At 34.1% G+C, this 25,860-nt stretch overlaps 1 protein-coding gene across 2 annotated transcripts in view; it reads left to right on the forward strand.

The window, feature by feature from the left end:
* Positions 1-25,860, forward strand: part of LOC142975487 (neuronal acetylcholine receptor subunit alpha-10-like) — an 83,869-nt gene that overhangs the window by 40,704 nt on the left and 17,305 nt on the right. For both annotated transcript variants that reach the window (XM_076118345.1, XM_076118352.1), the window contains exons 3-8: positions 2,675-2,829; positions 12,862-13,045; positions 20,870-21,086; positions 22,150-22,284; positions 23,283-23,361; positions 24,381-24,480. In XM_076118345.1, coding sequence (XP_075974460.1) covers positions 2,675-2,829; positions 12,862-13,045; positions 20,870-21,086; positions 22,150-22,284; positions 23,283-23,361; positions 24,381-24,480 — 870 coding nt within the window. The remainder of the gene's footprint in view (positions 1-2,674; positions 2,830-12,861; positions 13,046-20,869; positions 21,087-22,149; positions 22,285-23,282; positions 23,362-24,380; positions 24,481-25,860) is intronic.

The following is a 25,860-nucleotide window of genomic DNA, read 5'->3' on the forward strand; positions in this document are numbered from 1 at the left end:
GTTTTATACGTCGAACGCCGATAAGTGAACATGAAATACCTGATCAATGTTCAGTGTCTGGTTCAGGTAACAATTAGGAATAGGTTTTTATTTAAAATTTAATTGCTTATGCAATAAGCGACTCTCGGTAGACTAGTAGAAACGTTTTCAAACAATTTGCCGTATTTATTTCATACAAAATAACTTACCCACTAGGGACTTGGCTACATTGCGAAACGTCACATGCTACGCTCCCTACAGACATCATGCTTCTTCCACATGTGTACAACGTAATTTATTTTAACCGCCGTGATAGACAAACAGACAGGTGATCTTACGAAAGTTTCGTATTTTGGTACAAAATGTGTTTTTTGTTAATCTAAGTAAGAGCAAATTTTCGTCGTTCAAAATACTTTAGGTATAAACATCTTGATGAAACCCGTATGTTACGTGTACCAACATTAGCTAACATAAAAGAGATTTCCGAGGAAATCCGTTGTCGGTAGTACAGCAGTTTGTAAAAGCTGGCTGACAAAAAGCATTCATTCAGCCCTTAATACACATATTTATCACGCGTCATTCCAAGTGAGGTAATCTTGGGCATGTAACAAATATTATGACTTTATCGCTCGCTCTTTTGACGCGGGTGCATGTGACGGAAAAGGCCAGGGGTTACAAACCTGTGGGGCAAAAAATAATATATCATGGCGACCGTAACCATTGTGTGGTATTCACCTTGAGTTTCTTTGTGTCCTTTCCGTAGATTACAATTTGAGCTATTAATTACTAAGATTAATTTAAAAATGTAAATGAAAGGGCTTGAGGAAGGATGTGACGGATCTTGTTTGTGATGACTTTTGAAAAGGTCACGTATAATTTAGAGGTGAGTGGAAAATACCTGAGTAGTGTTGCGATATCATATTATTCAAGTAAGTTAATGAGTTCTGATAGTACAAGCGATAAATGTGACAAGAAATTCGAAATACTGAAATTTCCTGTAACATCGTCGGCAAAAGCAAGTATTTATATTTAGAAGTTATTAAGTATTGACAAGGAAACGCGAAGCCTCTGGCAACGTTAGGCGTAGCTTGTTAGCAATCTAATTTGATACCGTATGGGCCTCATAGCGGTAAAACGATCTACACCTAAATTTGCAATTTAGAACATTTTTTTACGACGTTACTTGACATTCGATTTAGTCTTAAATTCGTTTTGTTATCATGAATATCTTGTAGACAACTTTAAATAGGTACATCTTCAACCTTACTTTTTTAAAGCTGGGTACGTTAGGTACATGTATTTATAAACTTTAGTAGATATATTCCAATTATAGCAATGTAAGAGGCAAGCGAAGCTAGTTTCGTAAATTTTATATTATAATTTAATAAACTACCAGTCACTCTCTACTCACTGTGATGAGAACCTATCCTCTTTAATCTTAAACTGGGACGTCGGTATACCAATCGGTATCTGCAGATTAAAAATCTTAACAGCTGCCCCAACAATGAAAATGTATACTGTTGTTACACAGCCAATTCACGAGTAAGCTGTCTATACGTCAGCATTGCTATTATATTTGTGAAGATGGCAAACTAAGGTAATAGGCGACACAATAACAGCTTTGACAAAACTTGAGGCTAATAAGAGTGAGGTTAGTAACAGTGATAATAAAGTATTTATCTAACAAAAGCATTTTTAGATTTATTTTTATGTATCCAAAGTAAAAAAAACTGACAGATATACTAATCGTTTATTTATAACGCAACGATGACCAAGAATGACTTCAACTGAATTGATCAAAGCTCAATCAAATTATATTTACAGGTTAAATAATAGAGATAATGAACAGTGTATATCACAACATCACAGAGCACAGTCTGTATCAACAGTCTATGTCTCAATATTAGGTTTCTGTCAAAGTCACGAATGTATTCAGGTTAATTTAACAAATAGGTCAAACAATACAACTGCAAGAATTTCACCACGCGTAAGAAATACATAAAAACGCCCAATAAATAGTTGCTAGAACACTTCACAGAACAAAAACAAAGAGTAATAGCATCGTTTTGTAAATAATTACTTTAAATTATTGCTCCACCGAAAGCCATAGTGTCAGAACAGATAATTTATTTAGACATAAGTTATTTATTTCTTGCTGCTGTAAGAAAATGTGTTAAACATTTTTCTTAAAGCGCTGATCATTTGCAGAACTTATTCTAGTTAACTTGAATTGCTTTTAAAAGTTTTCTCGCGAGGAAAGAGTAACAGTCGACATACTTTTCAATTGTTTTTGTGTTGCGAGTGTATTTTTTGTGACGTTCTTCTTTTACGGAAAAGCAGTATTGTTTCTAACAAAGAATATATTGAATTGCATCATTACCTTGGGACGTGTATGTTCCTCGAATTTGTTACACAATTATGGTATCTATAGATTGCGCAGGTAGACTTTTCGATCGTAATGTAGCCACAGAATAAGATTATTTGTACGTTTTTTATAATGATTTGTAATGCATTTTATTGGTATCGTAGGCAGTTCTTGCAATGATTTTAATCGCCACTTTAGTGTAAGGTCGTTGTGTGTTCCGTTAAGCCTATTTTCCATAATGTTTTTCATTTTTCATCATGCACTTCAGGACTTTATTCAAGCGAGTTTTTTAAAATTGTTATCTTAGATGGTTGTTTTTTTTTGTTACAGGAGGAAAAAGATCAGTTGCTGACAACAAACTGTTGGATCACACAGATCTGGACAGATTATCATTTGCGATGGAACACGAGTGACTTCGACGGCATCGGCGTCATAAGAATACCCTATGAAAGGGTTTGGAAACCAGACATTATACTTTATAACAAGTAAGTTACAAACCATTAAGTAAATTTTCTTGAAATTGTTTGAATTTCGCGCTAAGAGGCAAAAAACCTTTAAAAATGCACAAGAGCATGGCAAATATTTTCGTAGTTTTAGATCGTCCCGTTTATAGACTACATTTTTGAGTATATGTGTTAAGCAGGAGTTGTAGTGGGTATGTATATACTAGCTGACCCGCGCAACTTCGCTTGAGACACATAAGAGAGAATGGATCCCAATTTTCTCCGTTTTTGTAACACTTTTTACTCATACTCTGCTCCTATTGGTTGTAGCGTGATGATATATAGCCTATAGCCTTCCTCGATAAATGGGCTATCTAACAGTGAAAGAATCTTTCAAATCAGACCAATAGTTCCTGAGATTAGCGCGTTCAAACAAACAAACAAACTCTTCAGCTTTATAATATTAGTATAGTATAGATATTAGTATAGATGTACTCGATTATAATACTATATTATTGTTCATTGAAAATTAACGTGTCATATACTTGTATTTGAGTGGAATGTGAATGATTGGACGATATAAATTGAGTCTGTGAGTGATGCACTCGGCTCTGATAAAAACTAACCCAGTGATCTATTCTTAGTCAAGATTTATTTTAAAACGAATGTGTCCATTAAATCCATGATAGGTTTCGTATCAACGAACGGTTCAATCGATAACAGTAAAGCCTTCGATGGATAGCTTCTGTTTTATAAATCGCGACCTGTTTGCGTCTCGTAAGACACATTAAGCCTAATCTCAGTAATGCGAACATCTTTATGTAGTCGTTAAGACGTATTCGCAATATGTATAAATACATTACCACTTTTAATGACATTGTTTACTCTTCCTCTTTATGTTAAGTAGCAGTGGATGAGAAATTCCGCAATATGTCAGCAATTTTCTTTTTTATTCATTGATGACTGTAGTTATGGCTGTGCTAGACTACTTTCAATCCGCTTGTAGCAAGCAATGTAATTATTTCCCGTTTTGTGTAAGAAGTGAGGACAAACTACAGTCAAACACTTTTTACTTTTAAGGAAATTAACCAACAAACTTGTGGTGCTAATACATTTTTGATATTACTGTGAAAATTGTAAGTATAAAAAGCGATAGCACATATTCTTTTTCAGTTACTTATTTTATAGGTATGGGAAGTTTAAAAATGCAATCTCTATAAAAATACCTGTATTTGTTTCAAAAACAGTACATAAAAACAATGGGGCTATTTCCCCATATATCTGTTAGTGAAATGGTCCGTGAGTGATATTGAAAAGTGACTTGTACGCAGTTTTGTGTTGCAAGTCTTTGTTTTGTTAACTATAGCGAGATTTCGTACGCTATCTTATAGTTTGACAGTTAAAATTTTACTTGAAAAAAAAAAATTGTTCGTTCGGAATACGCTAGAGGCGTTGGTAATTTTTTTATGCACTTTTGACAGCTATTCGAAAGTTGATAGTGGAAAATCGCACCTCTGCTAACGAAACAAGCGATAGGTCAGACGGTTTTTTTTTATTTATACATAAACATTCATAGTAACTTTTTTATCTTGATCGTTGTTAAAAATTGCGACACTTGTAGTTTATTCTTTGTGTAATAAATTAATATATACAATATCCGGTCTTGTTCAAATTGGCCAAGGAAAATACAAAAGCCACTTCCCACGATCATTTAAAAAATGTTTTCTTATTATCATTCTACTTTCGTTCTCAAGCATATTTCATGATATAATAACCATATTAACGGTATATATTACTTCGCGTTTACGAAACAATTTAACGGGTAATTAAGTAATTAGGGACGCTGTATTCAAGTAATTTCAAGTTAAACATCTCCGTATCAGCTTGAGGAAGTCCCTGTGGCAATATTTTGCTGATAAATACGACAGTATTTAGGTTCGGATTGAATAAAGCATATTATGAACAATGATTTGCTTAATACAGACATTGTAGTCTTGAAAAGAAAAGTTTATACTTTATTTGGCTTATTAGGCATATAAATGAAACAACTTTTTTTTAACACTAATACTCGTTGGTATGGGACTATAATTTATTTATGACTCCCGTACGCAATGTTCAGGCATGGCGTCATGACAACTTGCCATTGCCCCACAAATTAAATTTAGTATCTAATTACTTATTATTCCCCAACCCGCGTTTGGCTAGTCTGGTGGACTCGAGGCCTCACTCATCCCGCAAAACTTATATATGAGTGTCAATGTTAAATTAGCAATTAAATAAATACTAAACAAAATTCCTTCTTAAATGTTCAAGTATCTGGTCCTTACAGTCGAAGGCTAGCTTAGCAGTTTGGTCAAACCATCAAATGGATAAAAACCGTGATGTCACGTTGTGAGTCGTTACGCAACCTCTTCTTCATAATTATCCCGGAAAGACTTGATTAGTCTGACAAAACCAAGTGAAAGTTACCCGAGCGCGATAAAGCCTACGTCATCGCAACTTATAAACTTCTAACCAACTATCAAGGTAACTGCGCGAAGTGAAACTAAAAGAAAATTATATCCTTGGTAATGACGCGCGAGGAATTAACTTCTCTTTCTCGTGCCGCGAATCATGGATCATTACGTATCGCGGGGTAACAGCCGACAGATTCAGAACAACATATGACAGCGGGATTCGGGATAAATCGTTCATATTTATACAATTAATGGCGCATTTACGTTCTGCCTTGTACTCCCGCAAATGATTTAATATGAAACAATTTTTATTTTGTACGTTTTAAACGAGTTGTTTGTTTTCCGTGTTCGTGTTTGATTTATGCTTGTAGAGTTGTCTACTTCATGTAGTTGTTCAGGCCACCCGTGGCTACTTGGCTTGGCTGAAAGTTACAAGCACTAGGTGCCACGTTTACGAGACTTTTATAAGAAAGATCTGCTTACTTTGAGCCAAAAGTATGATTTAGGAGAAATATGCTCCAATGACAATGAAAAGAGTGGCCGTGAGTTTCTCGCTAGCTCTTCTCATAAGGCTCTACCCCCTTTCCGAGCTAGTGGTAGATTCAGTAATTGTAACGACTATCATAAGTGTCAATATTTGACCTAAGTGAATAAATGATTTGATTTGTTTTGATTTGACAAACATTAGGAACATTAGGTTATAGAAGATTAATGACCACACATACCATAAGACAAGGTAGGTATAGAATGTCAATACACACACAAGTGTAGATGTTATTGGGTGTGGCCTATTCGCGAATGACTACATCATTTGTAAAATTACTTTTATCGCTGTGGTACCAATTAATTGGTAATATTTCCGGAAGGTAAGGCAAGGTTAACCGCTAATTCCGTCTTTCAAACACGAATATCATGAATGAGAGGTATTATGCTTACATAAAATATATTTAATTTTCTTGTATACTTTGAAGTAAAGAAAAACATTTTACATTGAACAAAAAAATAAGTAAGCTTTACTCTAATTCTTGTGAAGAATACGTAATGTTGTTCACCGCAAAATTAAATTAGATTTGGGAAAAATCTTAGCTGTTAAACAGCCTCTTAGTATTCGTCAGCTTGTATTGAATGAGTCGGCAAATGGCGCGTTTATATTAGTCGTTTCAATTGCAAAACACTACGGTAAGACTGTACATGCAGACAGGCGGAGCGTTGAGCGGAATGTTTATTCAAACCAACTTGTAATTCTAAACTTGTGTTGACTAAATTTAAATACGCTCAAAATCTGACTTTGCCTTCGGCTGTGAGATACGTATGTAATAAACAAATAGCACGAACTAAAGCGTAAATAAATGAATGTTCCGACTAGATATGAGTGTATAGTTCACATTCAACATTATACATATTAAAACGGTTCTACATTTATGAAAATTAGTGCTTCTAGTCGGAATATTCCGTAATCTCGAACACAACACAAGTTCCTACTACTACACCTACCTACTCGTATTACAAAATTCAAAGTAGTATCGGATAAAGCGTAGGTAGGTCAAAATCAGATATGACTTTGAAGAATGCTTTGAACTTTTATTAGTCTTCAGAATATATTTTTTTAAGCATGACAGATGTCCGAAAATCGTAAAAATAATTAAAACTAATTTAATCCTTTAATGTCAGAAAGAAAAATGTTTTAAAACGCTTTGAACACCGCTCCGTCTGTCGCTGCACTATTCGCAATGAAACGTAGGCATACGGCCTAAAACGTGACGGGGGTATGCATAATGGAAATGAGCCATTACAACTAGGGGAACATTTGCACTTCTGTTACTTGCCAAATAAACATTAGGCGAACTGAATTTAGTGAAATTGAACTGTCAGTAGAATTTATTACGTGTCAAGACTACACCTGAAACTTATCCTGCGGACCGATGCCGCACTGAGATTGATTTCACCTTGTTTTATTAACTTTGATATATTGCTCAGTTGTGCTATAAATAAATCTTTGAGTTCGTGAATTGAGGTATATTGAAATTGATCGTTTTTTGTTTGTTGTTGTCTCGTCAACAGACTGTGGAACAAATATTAAATAATGTTATATATTTGTCTTGTACCGCTATCATTATTTAGTTGAGCATCGTCATGCCGTAGTAATTACAAAAGGTTTTTAGGTCGTAACTAATTTTGTCTGTGAAATAAGGTGGTACTTTAGCTAAGGTTTTTGTGTATACGACGGCTTACTTAAGTTTTTAAGATTGAAAGCATTTTAGTCCTAAGCTCCGTTTGAAAAAGAGAGAGTTTACTTACAAAATCTAGAGCCTTATAAAAATAGTTGATTGGTATTTTTGCTAGTCACTGCTTGGAGGCCTTTTATTCTACTTTAAATTTTGTGAGAACAAAAGACAACAGAGAGAGAGAGCTTAGACACTGTTTAACTATTTTTATACGAAATTATAAAATTGATAGGTTGTTTAACATGTAAAACTTTGACTATTTTTCATATAAGTTAGCAAGTAAGTCTTCAAAATATTACCGAACAGTTCTTGCGAAAAGCTCTAATAAAGACGTCAAAACAACTTGTTGACGTCAATACAATTAACAACAAATTCTGTTTCGAATAATGTAATTAATATTAATTCTTTACTAAAATAGTATTTAATATAATACTAGAAGAGATATCTTCAGTCAGTCTCTCACAATTTATTAGCTGAATGAACAAAAGAGTATTTTATCTACCTACAAGTAAAGATCTGAGAGTCGCCGTCGAGCCTCAAGGCATCTCCGCCGACCCTTTCTCTATAGAATAACAACAACGAAACCGGTATTAATATCAGTTATATTTTAATCATTTGACATCGTTATTTCTAAATGCTTTATGCCCGCTGTACAATTGTCTCCGAGATCACCACGTTTAACTAAAGTTAAGGGAAAGTATTTCGTATTTCTTATCCTAAACTTGTATTTAGCTTTACAATTGTCGCATTTATAATTATTGTAAAGTGATTGTTAATGTTCAAGTAAGTCGATTAATTATTACTGCCGTCGTTGTACAGTCTTTGAAATCAATTTCTTCAAAAAGATGAAGTACTGCATCAAAATACAGGAACTTGTATATTCAAAACAAAATTTTAATAGTGCTATCAATCAAACTTATTTCCTAGTGCAATCATTTTCGTGTTTGAGTGCTATAATCGAGCGTTAATATGCATGTAGTGTATTTAATAATTCATAGAATAAATTAATATCAAAACTGGTGAAATATTGACTAATTGTTTTGTAGTTGCACTGTTTAATCACCGAGTTGCTACTTCAACAGATCGTAGGTTTGATTTGAAGACCTATTTTTTTTTCATTTATGTTATCCACTAACTGTTGTTTCTGATACGTGGCGCCATTCTCTACAATCGGTATCGAGAATTTGACAAAAAAATGTACTTTCCGATACTTGATCAGCGCCCTTGGTGGCTATCGTAGGAATTAATTTGTCAAATGCTCAATACTCGATAGTCCCTGCTGTGAAGAGTAGCCTTACTGGTTATGCCGTTGTCTTTGTTGTATTTGAAATCGTACAACAAAAATCTTAGCAGGAGAGTTGTACAAATATAAATAAATATTAGTACTCAAAGTTGATGAACAAAGTTTTTGAGATTTTGGATGCATCACGCTTCGTTGACTTAAGTCCTTTCTGACCTCAGTTCTTATCCCTCGTATAGAGTGACCTAATTGCGGAGATTGTATGGCTGGAGGGATACTTGTAATACAATTGTATGTAATCATATGCCAGCTTCTGACTTACCAAGCCGACGTTTGATATTTCATGAAAGGATATTTCGTATCCTCATTGTTATAATTATGTTTGTGTGTTTTATAGGTTGGGAATGGTATTAAATTGTGTATCAAAATTCACAGAGACTGTGTTAAAAAATAGTACAGATACCAATATATTCTTACGTTTTAAAATGTATGTTTGTAAACAAAAGCGCTAAGTAGAAATTAAGTTAAAGTGTAAAGTGTATTGCTTTTTTTGTGCTTTTGGTTGTATCTTAGGTAACAGAAATGTATGTGTTATAAAAATAAAAATCTGTTTCGTATTTTCTTAGCTAATCATTTTAATGTTTTCTTAGTAAAATAGGTTGAATTGTGAGTTTGTTTCACACCTTGCGGCATCAGTTTTATATAATAAACTAAATATATTCGACGTACATAAACATTGAAGTATGCCTAACGAATCCTCTAGGCACAGATCCAAAAGGTTCATTTGTCCAAATCGTTTTAGCAGTTAGCGTTTTAAATTACATTTGCATAATGGTTTAAACGTTTTACGTTTCATCACTCTCTATCGCTCTTATTAACATGTTTATGAGTTGATTTGTTCATCGAACATTATTAACTTGAATGTAGTTTTCGGGGATTGTTAAGATATACATTGTAGAGCCGAAACACTGATTCCCTTTGGATCAGACACACGTGAAGTGGCGAGCAATGGAAGAAGTCGTGGATTGTTTTTAAAGTTAATATTAACATTCTACCTAACTATAAAACTATGTACTGTTACGTTATTATCATGCTAATAATATAAGTTACATCTTAAAGAATTAAATTATTCGTATACATATGTCTGGTAAAATATGCAGCAGACAATAGGATCAAAAGTTGAAGACATTTTCGCTATAATTAAATTACCTATCTTGGATTTTTTCCGATCAATACTCACATCTCACGTTCTCGGTTACTTGTACAACATATTGTGTAGTATCATGGTAAAATTGTTGACACAGCAAAAAGCGTCGTGTATATGTTAAGTTGAATTGAGGTTACATAAATGTACATGACACGATGCGTAGATTTCAACATTTTTGTATGTAGAAATATATTTATCAACAACTCAAAACATATTCTCCTGCTATACATAACTACTAACTACATTTTTAATGAGCAATTAATGAAAAATCATAAAAGAAGCCGTAATAACTTGAAACTGAGTTTTATTAGATTTGCTTCTTGCTATTGTCATATTTCATATGACCATTTCTCTGGAATGAAAGCAAAAAGTAAATGCACCCAAACTGAAATGGACACACAAAAAACAAACTTTGTTCGCGGCATGATGACCATTGTGCACGATAGCTGTTCCGTGAGTGGATAAACTTCTGCAATTCACATATGATTTTTTTTCAAATGGTTTTACAATAGTAATTTCAAAGCTATTTCAATGCGAAGTTTACGACAGAATGTTATTGCATGAATCACTCAGGAATGGTAATTCATTAAGTAAACAAGATAACAGTTTTATGTGTGGAAAATTGCAGCCTGCCTCTGTCTTTTGTCATCGTCCAAACGTCAAATATTTGACAGGATCTCGATATCATCGAAACGTAATTTCTTCTAAGCACTTCTCTATCCTATAAAGGTATAAATATATTATATTATGTGGTATTCGTGTTTTTACTCTCGAACGAAGGTAATGCATTAGGGATGTCTTTTGGGTCCCGGATGTTATTTCTTGTCGTGCCTGGAGCCCTTTCCAGTTGAATTTGTATTATCTTAAGTGGTCATTGTTTGTGTATAAGGCTCGTCTTGACTGTTTTTCGTAATGTAAACAAAAGCGAAGCTCCATTAGTTAAGAATAACTGCCAGTATATTTAAATGCACATAATTAAGTTATACTTAATACATTAGTCTAGGTAAATAATATCAATTGATTACTAACCCTTAAATAATTGGTGCAATGCTTTGCTAGCATTTTCCTTGGTTTATTAATGAAATTAAAATAACAGACGGCTACTAAGTTAATATATTATCGCATTATTTTATTATTAAAAAGTGTAAGACGAACACGTCAAATTCAATAATCCAAAAAAAACCCATAAATTTTCTCTGGTTCAAGTCGTAATCTTAAGAATATTAGCAATCCACCGCGAAAGTCCATACTGATTGTACAGCGACATTTTTCACATAAAAATTAGTGATAATATGAATCCGAATAGTTGGAATCTGACAGAGGAGGAGGAGTTTCGCACGCGGCATCGTTGACCACTCTTATCTGTTTCCCTGTTAAATATATCTCGCATCGGATCTCACACACACTGTGGTATGTTTTCCCATCGGAGCCGCATAGTTCCCAACCACTGACCGGAGGGTCGCATATGCATGGATTTCGTAATACGTTTGCTTGTGCACCGCAGATAAGTACGGTCATAATTATAAGTATTGGTGAAACTGAAACAAAAATGAAAATATATATGAGAAAATTAGAAAATTTGTAGCAGATCGCTACATACAGCGACTTCTACTGGGACGAGCGCACAACCAACCACCAAGCGCAGTGTGACTGACGTCACAAGTCCTGAATCGCGCTATCGAAGTTTGCACTGCAATTGACTATAATATACAAGTTCCCGACTACAACGGTCGGGCAGCCTAGGCCCACCAGGAATGATCACCTCGCTTGGTCGGAGGATCCTCCCTTTGTGTTGGAGGAACACGATCACCTCGTTCCTCCACAGTGTGCTCATGTAAATGGAAACGCCGCCGCGCCGGGAGGGGGTGCCACATGATATGAAAGACATATACAGATCAAAGTCAGGTGCTTAGTACTTGCAAAGCAGTAATTCTTGTATGACAAGATGTATGCATGTGAAGGAGGCAAGAGGCAAGGGAAGTTTGTAAGGATCGTACCAAGCTCTTGCGATCTTTAGTTCTCGGCCTACCCCTATGGGGAATGAATGTATGAAACGAAAGTGACAGTTAAGAAAAGGCATAGTCCTGAGAAATCTGGTGGGTTATTGTTGTTTAAACAATGTCGTGCTTGCTGCTCTAAAGCAGATGTCAAGTTACACAAAAGTAAATGAGAAATTATCTTATTGTGTTAAGGCAAACATTGTATGTACTTTTATTATTGTGGTATTTTAGAAATAGCATCTTTCCAACGGCCTTCTCGTAATAGTAAGCAGATTAAATACTATATTTGTATATTTTTTCTTACCAAATTTAAAATCCATGATGACGGTTAATAGTTCTCTGAGTTCTTAACAATTTGAGGAAATCGAAATCCATAATAGGAGCTTATATACATGATTATAGAATGTCCAATTTAACAGCAGTAACTGATTTTCACACTTCATAACTTCGTAACTAAGGAACTATAATTAGCGTACAAGTATTAAAAAAACGTTATCAGCATAACATAAAGCTATACTCGTATTATTATTACCAGCGTTAATTTTGATGACTTATCAAGACTTAAATTTGCAAGACTGCTGAGGTTATAATGTTAATAATTTTATTATTTATTAGGAAGCGTTTGAAACGAATAAAAAACTGTAAACATTGCATTTGTCTACAGTTCTTTATTGCTATATGGATATATTGGTATGGATACCAATGAATACGCTAATTTTGATATAATATATGATAATATGAATATGCGTATTCATTGATATCAAAATTGTGAATTTTTTATTGATCTAAGACCATTTTTCGTCAGTCACACCAAAACGTTAGGGCAATAAAACAAGATAAATTATTTCTTTGAGATTTATTCTTTGATATTTTTTTAAATAAGCAAAATGTATTCAATACTAGGAGCCTTAAGGTTATAGGTACTAAACATAGATGTTTGTTACAGCGCAGACCCCAACTACCGTTCCGCGGTGATCAACACAAACGTGATAGTGAAACACACGGGTGAAGTGACGTGGCTCAGTCACGGCATCTACGTGTCTGTCTGCGATATCAACGTGGAACAGTTCCCGTTCGACGTCCAGTTGTGCACCATGAAGTGGGCGTCTTGGACTTATGACGGTTTTCAGGTGAGTTACAGACGACTGTTATGACTTACAAACTTATTGTTTTTTAAGTTATTGATAAATTATTTATTTAAGGCAGGGTTTCCCAACCTTTTCTTAGGGACCCGGGACCACTTTTATATTATTCTTGTTAGTAGGGACTACTATGTAAGTATATTAAAAATAAAGTGTAATAATCATCCTGAAAATTTAAAATTCTAAAATCATTCGCGCACCATATTTTGACTTCCACGAACCACTGGTGGGCCGCGGACCACTAGTTGGGAACCACTGATCTAAGGTAATGTACCCCTCCCTTCGTTGGGCTGGAGACCCTTGACCAGCTTTGGGACAAATACGGGTTAATACATGTTTAAAGTGGACTATTAAACAAAAAAATATGGACACTACGTATGGATTTCTTTCGTTCCACTAATGTTGGGGCGTGGGTGGTTGCTAATAATGACGCAATGCTGAAATGCGCGGCAGATTTTTTATATGCAACTGATGGCCTGCTCGGCTTGTGTACGCCAAGGGTTCGGCGTAGGAGGAAAGAGAGCCTTACTAAGTTTCGAATGCGAAACAATTCGAGAGGTTGACATAATTCTTTGTTAACTGGCGATATTCTTATTATGCTACCGTAAACAAGGCTGAATTTTATTTACGGTTCTAATTTCACTGTCACAATAAATACAAAACAATAGCTGACTACTGGCACCAAATTACTTAACAAAGTATCCAGTTTCATTTCATATTCACTGTCTGAAGAAATAAACAATATTCTGGTTATAGTCTATTAGTTTGTTTCAAATTGGTTTCTAAGCTTTGTAGTTACTGGAAATTCTATTAAGAGAAGTCCGGAGTTGTTCGCCGAGTTAGGTAATAATTACATTACAAATTGAGCCTTGACGCCAACTATTACATCATGAGTTTTATCAAAAACACACAGAATTTTGGCGATCATTAACGACAATGCCTATAGTTACGGGCGTATTTTTTCAAGCCCTCTACCGTATTATCGTGGAAAGCACTGCATGTTTAAATAAATCTATACTTAAACTTCGACGTGATTTAATTGTGCACAGTCATGTTTAGTAGAATATTCTAAAAACATATAAAAAGCACTATGTTAGTGCTTTTTAGAAAAAATAGAAAAGTTTTATGCTGTGTGTGTACACAGCATAAAAGTTTTCTTCGTAAAAGAATTAGAATCAGTCTCCTGTATAATAAGTTTTTCAATACACGAATATTCCCTAGCAAAGGAGGATGACATATGAAAATAATACAATTATGCCGGCGATATCTGAAGCGAGAGGACGTTCGCAAAACGGAACTAACTCGATAAGACAGAACCTGAGGAATCCGCTTTAAATTATAAATGCTACCTTTATTGACCGAGTTCTCCCGAATTGAATACAATTATAACTCCCTTTCTTCCCATGTTTACGCTTTTGAGATGATTTGTTTATTTAAATTTAATGTTCAATCCCTTTAATCCTATCTTGATTAATGAAAGCATTCATACATATATAATCCAATTCGTTCCGCCATTTTTGGATTAAGTACTCGTTTAACGTTTTAACTACGGCAAAGAAACATTAAAGTGAAAGTTATATTTGCTTTACGTCATCCAGAAGGATTATATTTCTCAAAACAGTACCTTTTTCCTAGAATCATTTAATATCTTAGCGAAAATTACTGATGCCTAAGTAAACAATAAAAAGAATGCAGGTACTTTTATCCTTTCGCGTAACGCGAGTTTGCTCAAAGTTTTCTAATCATCCGCGTAGAGACCATTCTGAAGAAATTGGATATCAAACAAACACACCTCAAACGCTATACGTTATATGAGGAAAAGAACTTTATATTTTTATTGTTAAGCCGACCTAGGCAACGAGCACCCTAGTAACTTCTATTTTTACTTAGCAAATAGGTATTTTCTTGGACACGTGGAAAGCATGACTTAGGAGATTGACAAAAATACCTTACAGTGCAGGAAAATTGAAACACCGAAAGGGTTCACCCTGGAACGACGTACATGTACTTTGTGATAATGTCGTGAGTGGCCCCTGCGAGATGAAAAGGAAAAGGACTGTAAATATGCGTGTCATATTCATCGCACCCTTGAGATCATTGCATGTAGCGTTCTGTTGTGACAACAAACGTATGTACATAGACGCCTAGTACCTATAACACATAGGACCTCTTTTAAAGTGACACCTACAGAAGAAGTTTATCACTTTGGAAATGTATTTCCTTACCGGTATGCACAAGAATTGTAACCCTTTTTTCTTCAATAAATCAATGATTACTTCACTAAATTCATGAACATTTTTACAGCAGAAATATGTCCCGAATAGACAATGAGCTGTAGACAAAAGACGTAATGAGCTTCTTCAATTCTAGCGAAAATACGACGTTCGCTTTACAATAAATATGTTGGTTTTTTGTACAACAAAAGAAATACCCTCATTATTTGTAAAGGCTAGTACAATAGTACAAATGTAAATTTACTACGCTGCAGTAATGGTGGCTCCGAAATTAAACAACGGCTCGGTTTTCTGCGACACTTGTTTAAAATAATTGTAAAAATTGTAGTCTTGGAGAACAAAGGTTTTTATTTTTGAATATATAATTGTTCGGGTTTTAAATTCTAGGGAATTGTTTGTTGAAATTTTGCTCGTTATAAAAAAAAATAAGTCACTGATTGGCAATTTGGCATACATTTTCTTGTTTTTAAGTCTGGTTCAAACCAACTACACAGTTATATTTCAGGTACTGCTTACCTTTTCGATATAAAAATCATTAAAAAAATAGTACATACTACAATATTTTTCATAAGATCTCATAGTTTTAGAACAGCGAAAGTTGAAAAACAAATTGTGACAATAAAAAATATACCTAATTATTTACCAACAAGAACTTGTTCTTAAAAATTACAGAGCTGACCTACTTTTGATATGTAAAGTTTTTTAAACTAAATTGCGTCTTATTATTCAGTCTTTATGATTAATATTTACATTCATAACAATTGTAATAAAAAAGTAGCAACATTTTAAATACAGAAGAAAGAATAAATAATTTGGTACAATTGATTCATTTATAAAAATAAAATAAAGCAAGATTAAGTATTTTACGACGGTCGCCGCTTACAGAAAAATTACGTTAAAAATAATAACTTGTAGTTACGTTTTATTTTTCGGACTCAAAAACAAAGCTATTTTTCTGTCAATAGTTCCGTTTACTTAATATTTTTCAAATATCAGACGAAAAAATGATAATTTATTTCAGCGATCTTTACAAACTATTTGCTTCATGAACATAACATAACAGGAAACAGTATGTTGGCATGTTGCGTTTAAAGTAATAACTATATATTAACTGCATGAAAACTTGTTTTTCTTTTGCAGCCATTTGCGCAGTAAGCACTTATTTAGTGCTTCCTTTCCTCCTTGCGTTGTTAGTATGCGTAAACGATTGTTTCATGCTGTTTAATAAATATTGCTAGAAAAATAAACAGCAATGATATTTACTGCTTGTGTTTTTGGCAAGTGTTTAAGTCACAAAAGGGTATAGTTTATATGTAAAATATGGAGGACGACCAACAACAGCATTTACACAAATAAAATAATTATTGATATCTACCTTTTGTCTTATTAATAAAGTTGCACGCCAAGCTCTGATTATATATTTTATTATTTTTCACTGATAAGTAGTTTCAAAATTGATTGAAAATGACAAAACACTCTGGAATTAATTGGAGTAATCACAACGTCTATGAACAAGACAGTACTCCTGCTCATTCTTAGGTTTATATAATCAAAATATGAATACTACACTTATCAACATTAAAGTCCAAAAGTTAAGTTAAGAAAACATATTAAGTTCTGTTTGTGTATGAAAAACACGTGTACATTAAGTTTTTTCACAACTGATTTCATGCTACATAGCGCCTCGATGCAACTGCCCATTCGTGTCGATAAAAATATTAGACTCAATTCATGCGCAAAGGTGTCGTGCTCGTGTACCTTTTGTGCGGTAAACATAATATGATAATATAATAATATGTTCTATTCAAAGAGTACCGCTAACATGACCAGTAGACTGTTTTGTTATTTCTTTTATTTGAGAAGAAGAATTTGTTTAAAATCTTTTAAACATTGAACTGTTCTTTAGTCTTATCTCTTGTGAGTGGATGAAGGAGATTGAAATCATTTGCGATCGTTTGATTACTAGCACTGAGTGTTACAATTTCTTCGAACTATTTCAAGCTGGATATCTTTATTTTAATCCTTAGTTTTATGTGTCTAAAACCGTGATTACATCTATTCAGTTTTAAACTTTTGGTTTAAGATCAAGTTTGTACTTTCAACGTCGATAAAAACTTTGACTTTCACGCTTTTTAATCAGACAAACTACATACTTCGGGAAAATTATTCCGATGTTATTGGAACAGCGTCTGTATCATTAGACGAACGTTCAAATCAATTCGAAAGCATTGTTGCCAGTTATTTCCAAACGTGTAAAATTATATATTACCCAAAACTTTGTACAAAGTTATGAGTGTCGGCGAATTAGTAACTCATTTGAAATGTAGACACCCCTGTATCTAGAGGGTTTCAGAAACTTCTCCCAACGCAAATTCGGAGCCTAACTCTATTTATTATGTATTCAACATTGTTTATTTAAGGCGTTTCGAAAAGAATTCGTTTGAAGTCGTTTGTAATATTTATCGTTTGTTAGATTTCATTAAGGGTGGAAAATGCATATAACCGGATGTTTGTGAACCAGTTTTCATGGTCGCATTTAGTTGAGTCTTGTAATGTTAATGCGCTTTAGCAATAAATATTTCTTTGTTTACCAAAATACAAAGATAAATTTACGAAACTGTAAACAAATTAAAACCATACAATATAATTATATCCCGTGCTCAAAATAAGTATAAAGACGTTAAGAAAAGCGAAAGTAAATCGAATCAACACGAGGATGACCTCAGGCAAACTTTAGCCATCGCATTTTAATTTACGGTCTCGAAGGACGGAATATTTTGTGAAGCGAACAGATTTCAAATGAAAATAGCAATTCGGTAATTTACGCCGATGTCAGCGGGTTTACGATTCTTTTTTGTGGTTAGAAAAAGTCTTACGTGAAGGGCGTTTACTGCAAAAATTACAAAGAATGTCATTGTACTTAATCTGAAAGCCCGAGGCGCGGCGAAGAGAGCCCTTTGAATACAATGGAGCCGCTGCCCGCATATTACCTACTACATTTTTCACAGGTATTCAACATTTAAAAACCAAAAAGTACACACTCTTTATTATACACAGTAATTAAGTTATGCTTTATTTCTGTTATGCTCAAACGAAAGCATAACAGTAATGTGAAACGAGATGAGTACATTAATATGCTTTTAATACTTTTATTCCGAATCCCAGCTTATCGTATATTGGTTTTAAAACAAAATTTCTTTAAGCCGATTTTATTACTAGTATAAATAAAAAGATGGATTTTCTATATATTTTTTTTATTTTACGAGTTTTATAATGAATTGCTTAAAATATAGTTATTTTGATACCAAAGTTTTATGTTTCGTTCGGTTTGATGCCTCACTCGCAGTAAAAGCTGATAAAATAAGTTTGAATCACGACCATCTTTGATCCGTTGAATATAATAGAAGCTAGACTCCGTGTAACAGATCCGAGATAAAATTATCTGCAATATAAAGGAACTACCTTCTCCAATATATTATTTTGTAAACATCCATACTAATATATAAATGCGAAAGTAACTCTGTCTGTCTGTCTGTCTGTCTGTCTGCTACTCAATCACGCCTAAACTACTGAACCAATTTGCATGAAATTTGGTATGGAGATATTTTGATACCCGAAAAAGGACATAGGCTACTTTTTACCCCGGGAAAATGACGCATTTCCCGGGAAAAATCAGGTGACAGTAATGACATTAAATTAACAAAATTCCGTTGTCATGGCAACTGCTTTAATGGCGGATATTATTATGCCTTAGCGCGACTTTGTTATATTAAGAGATATAAATAATTTTAAGAATATTTTTCGTGAAATAAAAGCATATTTTATATCATCACGCTACGACCAATAGGAGCAGAGTAACAGTAAAAAAGTGTTAAAAAAACGTGGAAAATTCTCACCCATTCTCTCTTATGTGACGCAAGCGAAGTTGCGCGGGTCAGCTAGTGTTTTATAAAAATAGGCGTAGGTGGGGCTTAGTTGACCAGAATTCTGTGCCCGGGAAATGTCGCGCAACTCAACGCTGATGTCAATCAGGTACTCACATTGTCCTATCTGTAACTTTTGCTATAACTTCATACAGCAAATAAATCAATAATTTAATGCTCTACATTAAGTCGTGACTTTAATCTAACAGCATTAAACCAAACCGGAACAAGGCATTAGGGACTTCCGTGAGATAAACGTGTGCAGTTTTAAAGTCTTGCTCCCAGTCCCGTTACACGTTTCATAAACGTTTTTATGGTTCACAAACCTTCGCCGGCATCTCTAGTGAATGTATTCTGCGTGACATATGTGGACTCCCTCGCATATTTCAATTTAAAGGGCAAAGGGTAAAATCGCTAAGAATTTTATATGACATACCTGAGTTTTATGAATGCGTGTGCATTAATCTACGCGCGATTCTGGAATGGAGCGTATGACATTGATTAATATTACATTTTTTTATAGAAAATAAAAAAATCCTTTCAACCTTTCAGTCTACCTAAAGGTAGGTCTCGACTGGTGTCTATTATTTTCCAAAATAAACTAACAGTAGCAGATAAGACGGTAAATTGATCTGGAAAATCATTATTTATTTATCCTTTAGCTATTCTCATACAATTTAACTCCTATTTATAAGCACTTGGCATTTATCTTACAAATTACGAACATAAACGAGATCAAAAAGCATCTCAAAATTTGACTTTCAACTTGGCTTAACCTACTTTATGAAGATTAAAGGTGACGGCTCGCTAACATTACACACTTCACTAACAATGTTAATTCTTGAAAATGTTCACACTATAAACATAAAATGAGTAACATTATTAGATATCGGATCAATTTTATGACGAAATTTGACGTGAAAAACGATTTAAAGCCATAAAAATGTCTACCTATTGTACGAAAATTTGAAGCCTCACAGGTTCATGTTATTTGACTTTTAAATTGTGATCCTATCTCGTTTTAAAATCGGCTTTCATTCACTGTCTTCGATCCAACTATTCACGAGGTTCTAAGAAGCATTTTTACTACATACTCCAGCTTTCTTCATAAAGAAAATCGCAATCCTTTTCAAATTATTACACGACCTTACATAAAAATCTCATTACTTATGTTTGAGATCGTTATTTACTATTATTCAAAATACAATACATTTTCATATTAGATTATATTTATGAGGATCGTCTTGAAAACAGCAGTGTGTAGTAATGTAATCTATACTAATATAATAAACTGAATATATTGTTTGTTCGAACACGCTAAGTAACTTAACGAGTCTGAAAAAATATTTCACTAAATGCCGAATACATTATCTAGGTTCTTCTGTGATAATAATTATTACAAGCGAGTAAAGGCACGCATTCGGCCAAATAGCTAGTTCTTCATCAAACAGAGCTATACTATGATAATGAAAAATGCCGACTTCTCCGACATCTCGTACGTCGGCCGTATGAGACACTGCAACGCTGACGTGCGCGGAAGATTTTCTATGTAATAAGTCACCGACGAGACGTTACGCTAGACTGTTGTACGCGACCCATCCAGCGTAGGGGAAGTAAAAGTTTTATTGTTTTATTTATATTGTATTTTTTTCTAGTTGGATTTGAAGAAACAATTCGACGAAGGTGACACAACGAATTACCAGACGAACGGCGAGTTCGACCTGGTGAGCTTCGAGGCGATCCGCCACGACCAGTACTACTCCTGCTGCGTGGAGCCCTATCCTGACATCACATACATCATCAAGTTGAGGAGAAGACCCATGTTTTATGTCTTCAATCTTATTCTGCCGTGTTTACTCATCAATGGGATAGGTAAGTTTAGAATAACTGAAGCCATACTTCAACGGTCCAGATTGCTGCTGGAAAGAATTACCGATATAGAGAGCCTATACCAATAATCTTTTCTCACAATAAAACTTAGATCGCTTTAGCAAATGAGTATAGACAACTTGTATACCATTAGGAATTTATAAGTACGTATTAACATTTGTTTTAAACGCTTGTTCGTTATACTTATCTAAGGACTTATAAATTTAACTAAAACTATGATTGTGCCAACAAATGTACAAAAAGTCCTAGATTTAGGAGATTAGTGAGCCCCATTTAACCTCTAACATTAACTATAAGATTTTTTGTGATAGCCATAATATTATTACCATCCACTGTTGGGAGGCTTTCAGATATCTCAACGACGCTTTATTAACATAACATTATATAGAGTAATATAAATATTATATAAAGATGATGATGGACATAATGCGCGGGCATATATCCAAGATAATCAGACGCTTTAACACAATAAGCATACACAAATAAGATGCTTACTTTAATACGATCACATTTACGAGATGTATTCAGCCTTTGTGTACCTTAATTGTTATTATACATTCAGATGCCACATTGTATGAGCACTTTAGCACGGATTCTTACTAATATTATATAATATGAAAATGTGTTTGTACGGTTGAACTTCGCTTGCCTAAAATAAACTGCTGGGAGAAAAGCGTAAAATAAAAACAAAAGACGTAAGTAGTGCATGTGACGATGACGGCATAATGAACGTGTCATGAACAGTGTTCTATCGAATATCGAATGTGTCACATTATAAAATGTAAATTAGTTCCTACGGCATCCGTTAGAAGTTTCAATACAAAATTTTTCACTAGCTTACCAGTGGTGGAATGTCGATGGTGGTAGAAAGTCGAGGAATTGTTTCATTTTTACATTAAAATTTAAACCAAGTTTAATAAAATTTGGCAGTGCTATCTCCGGAAAGATCATAGGGCCATGTTCACCACTATAGGTGATGAAACGGGCAGAGCCCCAGGCAAAAGCTAGTGTGGACTAAATTAACTAGTTTTTTATTTTCCGCTAGCGCTCCTCGTGTTCTACGTGCCGTCGGAGTCAGGTGAAAAGGTGACGCTCGGCATAAGTGCACTTCTGTCTATGACTGTCTTCTTGATGACTATACGAGACACGCTACCACCTACGGAAAAAACACCCTTAATTAGTAAGTACTTATCTTTATATTTTATTATATAATAGAATATGGGAATTAACGCGAACACGCTTTTCCTTGGAATGCCTGATGTCCCGGCGCAGTTTACAGTAGCCGTGGTCGCAGGCTTTTGTTCTTTTGCTGTAACGCGATTTTCTACAGACTAATATCGAGTTTCGAGAGGTTGACATTTTAAATGTGCTGCAAAAGTCGTTCTTACGGCACCCGCCAGAAGCGCTGATCAGATTTTTTACAAAAATTTTCGACAGCTAGCCGGTTGTCGATAGTTGATATTGGTATAGATTCGCGCTACTGAAGACTATAGTAACTGTTATGAAGTTAAGATTTCGTCGCACTGTTTGTTAGCAATTATCGAAAACCTTGTACCAATTAATTGTTTAAAGTAGGTAGTAATTTAAGAAATAACAAGTAGTCTTGCCTTCAAAGTTGGTTAAGTAAACAGAAAACAATTAAAAGCAACGAGTGCCTAGTGAAGACCTAAATATATTTTACTGTTTGTTAGCTCTTAGGAAAACTCATTGAATGATTATTTCGTTATTAGATCGACAATTGGCTGGAATCATTATTTTCTTTCTGGAATCATTATTATATACCGTGAGGTAAAAATAGAACCCTATTACTGATACTTCGCTATGTGCCTGTCTATCACCAGGTATATCTCAAGAACCGTGATAGTTTCACAGTTGAAATTTTGACGGATTAAGTTTTTCTGATGCTGTTATAAAAACAAATACAAATAAAAATAGAATCAAGTAAATATTTAAGCTAGACCCCCATACAACAAATTGGATTTTTTGCCGTTTTATAAATATGGTACGGAGCCCTTTGCGTGGGAATACTTGTAATAAGAATACTCACTCCTACTCTTCATTTGTTTTTTATGAAGCCTAATTCTAGAGCTTACATGTCAGACAAATCTGAATACAATCGTTCACGCATTCTCGCAGACGTGTTATAGAACATTTATTCATATGTTCGTTTGTTCGCAGGTTTATATTATGGAGTAAGTACGTGTCTAGTGTCATTCTCGGCGTCACTGTCAGTCGTCACGCTCAACATATCTTACAGGCGAGTTTTATTCATCCCTTTCTTTAAATATTTTGGTATTTATAAGAGTAAACTATGATTTACCTTGCAGTTACTCTTTTGTAATCTACTATGGCAAAGTTACTCCTCAACAACTTTATTTTGAAGAATATGTAGTCAATAACAAACAATTAGATGCTAAAAACGTGATTGTAATTCGTTTAAAAATGTTTTTCGTTTGAAACTCATTGTTGTTGTTAATTAAACAAATAATTTATAACTACATTATTCCATAATTTATGATAAGTAATTGTTTGTGCAGTTTATTATAAAGCAATAGGCATGCCAATTAATTACTAGTAAAATGAAATGCGATAATAAGTTTAAATCTATTTGACTTGTGGCAGTTAATGCAATATTATCCGATGATGAGTAATGTTATTAATTTGCAAAACAGCCACAATATCAATTTGAAAATGAAAAATTTCGCATTTGCACCGAGTGTCCATTAAGCGAATCAATTAATTAAAGCACCTCGTTGTAAGTGGCGCCGCTGCTAAAATTAAATATTTACTTCAAACTAGACGTTGCTTGTTTTATTTCAAAAATAAAATATTAAGAATGTTGAGATGTTTTTGGCCTTTTGATAATAGCATTTCAAAAATATAATCGATTTAGAAGTTTCAAGACCATTTTATCTTTTAAGGTAGAATAAACTGACAATATTGCTATTTTATTCTTCTTTTTCGATATTTGAAAAACAAATAGTATGTTAAGGCTACTTGCTTCTAGAATATTGTCTAGTAATAAAATAAGAATACGAATAGCAAAGAATGTCATTGTTTTCTAAATACCGTGTCAGTCTTGTATAAAGCAATTTGGAATGCACTTTGTTCGCGCAAACATTTAGACCAAGCAGAAGGCTAAAGAATTTCGTACGTTCAAAAGCATTATGCACCAAAGCTTCAATATTAAGCAATATTTGATTATTTACGCTGAGTTTTATTGGTGTATTGAATGCTAAATGTACGTGTTGTGTGAACGTGTGGTGTTGCTCATAGAGGAGTGAGAGGGCAGCCGGTGCCGGCGATGTTGCGCGAGCTCGTGCTGCAGCGCCTCGCGCGCCTGCTCTTCATCAACTTCGATACTGACGCACCAAAGGTAACAATATTTATTATAACTCTTAGAACTTGTTGACATTTCACATTTAAAATCATCCTATCACTTTTTCACCCTCAGAATAGGATTCATCCTATTCGACCACGCTAGCCAAGCCAGCAGGTTAAGGGCTTTGCATAACTTAAAGAACAGTTCCACAAAAAAGCAAACGTTTACGTGATCTTTTGGCAATTTTGTATTTGGCTGCCGAGTTTTTAAAATTTTGTTCAAGGCATATTTTACAAGACTGCGATGGCGCGACTTGTATTCTACAAACAATATATTAAATAAGCTTGTCAAACTTTAAGTTGCGACATGAGATCTGACACGCATTAGTTGGGTAGCGAGTGCAAAAAATACCTATTTTGTCGTACTAATCCCTAGCGGGGGCCTTTAGCGTCGATCCTTTACATACATTTTCCACATCGTGTATCACTATTGTAAACGATCTCTCGGGACCACAATACCGCCTAGATATGATATATTTCACGCAACAATTGTCCCTTGAGAGTTATCTCACGGTTTGACTAAGTTCTCTTTTCAACTCTGATGCCTAGAAATGTGTTGTGACAATCTATTCTCAAACATTTGATCTCCTCTGTATCAAATAGCAGAAGTGTTTATTCGCGTCTGATCGCAATAAACTCCCTCACGGGGCGGTTTTACCCTCGTGGGGACAACAAAAAAAAAAAAATTTGATCTCCAACTTCAAGGATTTCTAAAGGTTATACTAGCAACGTATTCAGGATAATTAATTATTGAAATTGCGTTCCAACCAATTACTGATTGCCTAATTTATAATTTTGAAAGTTAGACAGATTTATATACGATAAATTATTGAAGGTTAAATCGGAACTTAGAAAAAGCTAACTTTTGTAATTTATAGTTTGGTATTAAATGTGTCACCTGCTATAATTGAAATAGAACCCATGATTAACGACGTATTAAGAAAATAAATAAGCCAATTATAATGTTGTGGTAAAATTATGGAAATGAGTTCAAAACTTGAAATTAAAAATAAATCATCTTGAAGTTTGGACTTTGATTGGCTAATTTTCTGTCGCGAACTCCTGACCATTAAAAGTTTTTCATAAGTCTGGTGTCAAAGCCGATTTTCTCGTTTATATAAGCTTCGAATATACAAATGCTTATGTGATTTTAAATTATATTACACGAACGCAAAGTATGTTAATGAGATACATAAATTTCCATAAACCTTTAGGGTCTTATAAATATAATTTGTGCAAATATAATGAGGCAGGTGTTTATTTAACGATCGACGTTTTCATAATAGCTTTATTATAATCGGATAAAATTGTACGTTGAAAAAGCAAAAACTTACTGTTATTTAATCGGCCTTTGAATAATAACGTTTGTTATAAA

This window comes from Anticarsia gemmatalis, chromosome 1, assembly GCF_050436995.1.
Source record: "Anticarsia gemmatalis isolate Benzon Research Colony breed Stoneville strain chromosome 1, ilAntGemm2 primary, whole genome shotgun sequence".
NCBI classification, from domain to species: Eukaryota; Metazoa; Arthropoda; class Insecta; order Lepidoptera; family Erebidae; genus Anticarsia; species Anticarsia gemmatalis.